Here is a 6681-nt window from a genome sequence, read left to right as displayed (position 1 = left end):
TGGTCAAAGAATCTGGAGTCCTCCACTACAACGCCATATCTAGGCCTACAAAACAAATCGCATTGCATCGTGAAATTATTTTATTTATTTCAATATACTGCAGGCCAGCATTTTGATCCTAGTAGGAGTGGCATACATAGAGCGTACCAGCAAGCAAATGAACGTACAAGTCACCCGCCATACAAACAGAGGCAATGTAATTAAGGCAAGAGACATATTCATCTATACATCTATACATCAAAGTAACGAATGCATCATTAAAGAAAAAGATACTTGCTGGTAGCCTAAGTTACGTATAAGCGTGACGGCATCTTTAATACTTCTATTTTGAATTTTTTTTGTACCTGGCAGATTTTGGCACGGTGACCGTATAACATGCCAAACCTAGGATTCCTTCAGGTCGGCGGCTCAAGTGCTTTGTACTGCATCCACATTGCGTTGTCGTATTTCGCAAGGGCACTTGCTGTTTTCGAATGGTAGATTACATATAAGCTTCAGCTTGTTGTTACATGTGGCTGTAGCTTATAAGCAAGCGGAGTGCCGCAGAAATGGGGAAGTAACACGAGGCTACAAAGAGATCACATATGAGACTCCTCCCGTAGCGAAGCCTTTCTTGTTCGCGGACAAACGCTGAGCTCTTATACTAGGCTGTTGTGATGCCAACGTCTAGCCTTTTATTTAGCTCAGGTGGTAGAGCCTATACTCAGGCAGTGGGACAACTGCCTGAGTATAGGCTCTACCACCTGAGCTAAATGAAAGGCTAGACGTTGGCATCACAACAGCCTAGTATAAGAGCTCAGTGTTTGAATAATGATTAGCAAAAATGAGACCCGCGGAAATCGCTAGGAGCACGAGAGAGTGCTTTCACTCCAAAGTAGCACGAAGGCGCCCGCACGGGCATCCATTCGGTATTTTCGTAGTAATTTGTATAAGGTGCACATGGATGCCAAACTTCTCCTTTCAGTGACATAATATTGCATGTAACACATTCTACCGTAATCTCAGCATTGTATTGATGAACACAGCGTACTGTATGTACGTTATGAAAACTTCTCGTTCTCTTTTTTCGACAAGCAATGTACGAATCGCAGGCGAAGAAATCAGCGCGCGAGCATGAACGGATCGCATGGTCGCCGGTCCATGCACATTCCAGAGGCAAGAACTGCGCTCAAAGCATTCTTCTTTGCACGACTAGGTTTATCCGCCACATACACGTGATTTATCTGCGTACACGCAACGCATGCAGAGAAGCGTAGCGGCACATGTCGGAGCGTAACTATTGACAGTAATGGCCTGTACAACAGCACTTTCAGCTAGGTTCTTTTTGTGCGTTTGAAAAGACACGGGCATCACGTAACTGCATCTAGCCGTTAGGGGATGATTTCGCGGCTTTGCGCGCAAGGCCGTGAAACATAATGATAAAACGTCCCGCCCGCGTGCGCGGAAGTTAGCTGTGTGCTGCGGTGGTCGTCGTACGGCCGTGCCTCTGGGCCGGATGCGCATTGGGCAACGGTATTCCGCACGCGCCTGTGATCCGCACAAAGCGCGCGCACCGATTTGCCTTTATCTGTGCACCATTGCCGACGCTGATGCGGGCTCTTCTGCGACACTGTGTAGGTCTGATTTCGTTATGTGCCGACGGAGAGAGATAACTCTTACAAGCACCTCTGTATGAGAATGTGGCTGGGCGCGGACAGGCGGGGCAGTACCCGTTTCGACGATGTGACTGCGCCTCCGTGAAGGCTTTAACCGTTTCTGGCCAACATGTCTCCTGCACAAAACCACCTCTCGCCGCCTCTGCCATTGTGCACTTAACTCGCGAGACCGAGCACACGCGAGTCTTTTGGCTGTGACGCTTTTCGGGGCGCTTTGTCGCAAAGCGTCCCGCGCCCTTTGGCAATCGGCAGATGTGCTCGGGTTGCCGCCGCGGCACTGTTCGCTCCGTGCATACTGGCCGCGTTTGTCGCGGCTCGTGTTTACCGTTGCCTCGCGAGGCCACCTTTCCTCTGCTGAAGCGAACTCGGAGCTTATAGCGAATGGATTCGCGGAAAGCCTTCGCGCTGTGTTGACGCTGCTTGCCGCTCGCGCGAGGTTGGAGATCTTCGAACGAGTTGCCCACGCTGGCAGGGTACCCCGGTGGTGGCAGAGACGCTGCTAAGGCGTTGGAAACGCTCTGCAGCTGGGCTACTGCGCAGATGACGTGGCCGATCGGAGGTAGGACGCCTGGTTGGATTCGTTTCGTGGTAGCAAATGTGGCGTCCACTTGCGGACGGATAGTTGCGCTTGGAAGTGTTGAGCGAGAGTGTATTTGCGCAGTTTTGCTCGTGCATATATATATATATATATATATATATATATATATATATATATATATATATATATATATATATTAGCTTGTCTGTATTACTATTACCTAATTTAGGCCTAGCGTGGATGTCCTTTAATCCTCCGGACCAGATATAAGTTCCTATGTGTAGAATTGAAGGTTTCTTGCAATCATTGTGCGTCACTTTAACGTCTATTAACCTTTTTATCGGCGTCATCGTCACTCTTGACGTCGCGCGTGATTTCTATGAAGACTTGTGCTGGTGTGGTGAGAGCACGAGTCGTTTTGTCACGATAAGGTGTAATATGGAGTAGGCCACGGATTTAGTCCCGCGGTAGGCCAGCGCGTGTTGCGCTAAAGGGTTGGAACATCAGGAGAAAATTATGCAGCAGCGACCAGAGAAACAGAGAGGGGGGACATGAAACCGTGTCTTCGTGTCCATGCGGTGCCCCGTCTTCGCGTGACACACTGGCCAGCTCAGCCCCATTTTCCTCCTTGCGCCGCCACGTCCACCATATGGAACAGTACGCGGTCTCTGCTACACGACATGCAGTGTAGTAACCTGCAACGTTACGTAGACTTAGATTAGCTGCCTCGTGTTTTCACTGCGTGCTGTCTCGCTGAGTGCTGCGTGCTTGTCAAACACAGGAAAGCGTTCACGTCTTCGCCTGAGCGACGTATCCTCCGAAGACTGTGGTGGGGCTTCTCGCTCTGTGCTGGTGCCCGATACTGTACTGCACATTGAAGAAGGGAGCCTTGTCTTGCTAACATTTTGCAATCGCTCGCAGCTTTGCAGCAGCCCCAGCGCACGTCTTATAGTCAAATGCGGCTATACATAAGGCAGCTGATGGTTTCACGCGCAACGGAAATAAATTCTAACTTGTTCTTCCTTTACCGAGACACTCAAGTGCCTGTTCATCCTCGTGTCCACATCAGCGTGTTCAGGTTACATGGCGGGAATGGCGCTGTGTGTACGGGCAGTCCTGCGTTCACTTAAAACCAGACTGCACATGTGGCCCAGAAAACGCTGCTGTTGATCGAGGCTTTTGGGTGAGTGTGAAAGAACGTGATGCGTTGCAAGAACATGCATTCAAGAAGATTAAAATGTCTAGGAAGCATTCGAGCCACTAAACAATGGCCTCTCGAACTGAACAAGACAGCGCAGGTCCACGGCTCGGTGCGCCGGCTAGAGTCGCCATCATATAGTTGAGATCTCGCAATCACGAGTCGCGCTTCACTTTGCGATTACGAAGGTCTAGTACGACATCTAATTGGCTGTACATAGTCGATTTATCATCCTCGGTTAATTCAGCCCTATACCCTCGTTTTTAGTAGTTCCTTCGCTTGACGCCTCACTCCTGGGAATGGAAGGCAGCACTTCCCGCCAATATTAAGTATAGTATAGTGGCGGTTCAGCAACACTCCACTAAAATTCCTGAGCTAAAATTTTATCAGGCTATTCTGCCGTTTACATATAAGAGGTGTATTTCGACCCCCCACCCCCTCGTCGCAGAAGTTGACGAGGAACGTTATAAGAGCACTGTGACTTGGAGAACCGCGTCAAGTGGATGGGTAATGCTTTTGGCGATCACATGAGTAGATGCTTCGCGTTTCTGGCCGATGCTGAACGAAGCGTGTCCTTGCGCGTCCGATGTGCAGCCAGTTCTGGGACAGCAGCCACGCTGGCTAGCGGCAAGATCGAACGGCGGCACTCCGTCGACTCCAGGAGGTCGGCTCGGAACTACGCGCTGCGGGACTCGACCGTTGTTTGGGACGGCCGCGTCACCTGTGAGTCCCGCTGCTGCAGGCCTGTCCGCTTTCTCTCTCCTCTCTGCGCGGGACTTCGAGGTAACGCTTCTGTCGTGCGCGGCGGTGGCCGTGAATTCGCCGATCGACCTGAGACTTCTTTGTTTGAGGGTGCGCACTGTTTAACGTCCGCAAGTCATCTGGACGTGCGACGCGCGAACGCTTCTCACAACTGATATAGCGCGCACTCTCTCTAGCTGCCTCCTTTAAGAGTGCTGACACGTATTTCCCAAGTTGTAGAAGCTCTATCGCCCGCTTCACTCCCGCAAAAAGAATTTGACGTGGCAAGTATGGAGATTGGGAAACATAAAATATTTGAATTGGACACTGGCCTCGATCGAGAGCCCAAATCTGGCGTCATAGACATTATCGTGACGTCATGACGCAAAGCAAAATTAACTGACGTCGTCCAACAATAAGCCTAGGTATCGTGACGTTAATCACAAAACAAATAAATAAATAATTGGCGAGGGTGCTGCACGTGTTTCTTCAGCGATCGTGGGACGGAACGAGTCAATGTATCATGACGTCATTAGGCATTCACATCCTGGGTGTCGGAACTGAAACTGGTTTGTAGAAAAATGTATATTATTTGGGGAATTCTGACGCTTGCCAGTATGTTTGCTTGGATTTCGAGGTTTTGTACTTTAATTTAACACAAAAGGTCAACAGATCGAAAACGTCTTGTCAGCACTCGTTTAGACATACCTGCCAATTCTTCGGAACTTTTTCGTGAGGCTTACGAATTTGGGTCCGTTTTACAGTTTTACGAATGTTGCGTCCAGTTTTGCGAAAAAGTAATCTTGTTTGAGAAAATGTTTTATCCCGCTAACTTCCGTTTCAAGTCTTCTGACGGCGAAAGGATGCAAGATGGATACCTGCTTCGAGCAAGTTTATGCAAGCAGTTCCTGAAGCAAGTGAAATTGGCAACAGCTTAGTCATTGAATAATTCAGTTTGTTGCTCGTCATTATTTGGTGTTCCCAGTTTGTAGCTGCTTGTTGTGCGGCGTGTAAAGTTAAAAAAATCATCGTTATTAAAGTGCGTGTGTATCTCTGAAAAGACTTGCTCAGGGAAGCTTTAAGAAATACGTGTTGGCTTCCTCCCCCGCCTCCCGGGGGATTTCACGAATTGTAAAATTCATAGGTTGGCAGGCATAATTTGGGTATGCACCCTGTGTCAGCCGGATACTCCTTTGCAAATTATGTGTTCGTGACCCTGACGACTACAAAGAAAAGCAGGCACGTTATTAAGGATTGGCGGCGACCAGTTACTTTAGCTGGGACTTTTGCGAACAGAAAAGCGGAAGGCGGCGTCCTGCATGTCGCATCCTACGGGAAAGGCGATAAATATTGTTATTGATAAATATTGATGTGTTCGATCCACGTAATAATTATATAGCCGCGTGTTTGCAGCTACAAGTGAGTCGCTAAATTACTCCTGTCAGTTAAGAGCGTTCGTGCGGCCTGTGAGCCGGGCTTTGCCGGACGACACCGGCGTAATGTTGTAAAAAGTATGATTAACGAAGGTTGCTGTTTGCGCAGTACGGATGTTTGAGCAAACGCAAAGGACACGCTGTTACCCACACGAATTCGTTAGAAGCTCAGTGCACTCTAGATCTGTATATTCACTAGACATTGACACTAGGCTAGATGGGTGATTTGCACTGCTAGTTTTTAAGGGACACTATACAGAAAAAAATTTCACCCGTATTAGTAAGAACACCGTTCTACAATACCAAAAACACCACCGCGGGAGGACGCTTGGTAAGCTTAAAACGGCGCAAAAGGAAAGACGAGCGGCGACACCGCTTTGAGGTTGCCGCGTAAGGCCGCCGTGGCGTCGTGGGTATTGACGGCGCCTGCTGGGTCAACACCACCTAGATAGCACAGGCCTACGCACTCCGATCTATGACGTCATGCTACCTGGCCCGAAATTCCCGTTGCCAAGGCTGGTGTGACGAAAGTGGTGACGTCAAAATCAATGTTCCTTACGCGGGAGCATCCCCATTAGATTCTATGACAGTCGGGCCTGGTAGCATGACGTCGTGATAGCAGTGCGTAGACCTTGTGCTATCTAGGTGGTGTTGGCTGGGTCCTAGCTAACTCTTTGTCGGCAAAAATTCACTACATTGTGTTACATAGAAACCAAAGTCGGAACATGGCAAGTTTCGGGACCTTTTACTGTGCTAATACAATCCAAGTACACACAAAGTAAGTTTGAAATTTCTGACGTCGCACTGATGTCTCGGCGTCGGGGTTGCGGCGCGAAATTAAAAAAAAAATCACCAGCCCTTCCCCTGTCGAGAAAATGTGGGTAAGCGAAGCTTGTGCGTGTATCTGATCTTCGTCAGGGTAACGTGAAGGTCTCATGTCACGGTAATAAAACATAGTTTATTAAATATATACATCGAGGGAAGCAAACGTACAACGCAACGGAAGGAAAAGTTGCACGAAAGGGAAACAAAAGCAGAAGGAAAGGGAACGAAAAGTAGTAGGAAAGGGAAGGGAAAGTAGTAGGTGAAGTACACACACGACGACCTTCGCTTACT

At 48.7% G+C, this 6681-nt stretch overlaps 1 protein-coding gene across 8 annotated transcripts in view; it reads left to right on the top strand.

The window, feature by feature from the left end:
• The window catches only part of LOC119433476 (cAMP-dependent protein kinase catalytic subunit 1), a 408857-nt gene that overhangs the window by 260959 nt on the left and 141217 nt on the right, over positions 1-6681 (top strand). For 2 of the 8 annotated variants that reach the window (XM_049658853.1, XM_049658855.1), the window contains exon 2: positions 3986-4114. The exons of 4 other annotated variants lie outside the window; for them this stretch is intronic. In XM_049658853.1, coding sequence (XP_049514810.1) covers positions 3986-4114 — 129 coding nt within the window. Of the gene's footprint in view, positions 1-2180; positions 2215-3985; positions 4115-6681 lie in introns of those variants that run through there. 2 more of the 8 variants (XM_049658859.1, XM_049658861.1) reach the window with 2 other exon arrangements.

Source organism: Dermacentor silvarum, chromosome 11 (assembly GCF_013339745.2).
Source record: "Dermacentor silvarum isolate Dsil-2018 chromosome 11, BIME_Dsil_1.4, whole genome shotgun sequence".
Lineage (NCBI taxonomy): Eukaryota > Metazoa > Arthropoda > Arachnida > Ixodida > Ixodidae > Dermacentor > Dermacentor silvarum.
The sequence above is the reverse complement of the archived record's forward strand: the minus strand, read 5'-3'. Positions and strand labels throughout refer to the sequence as shown.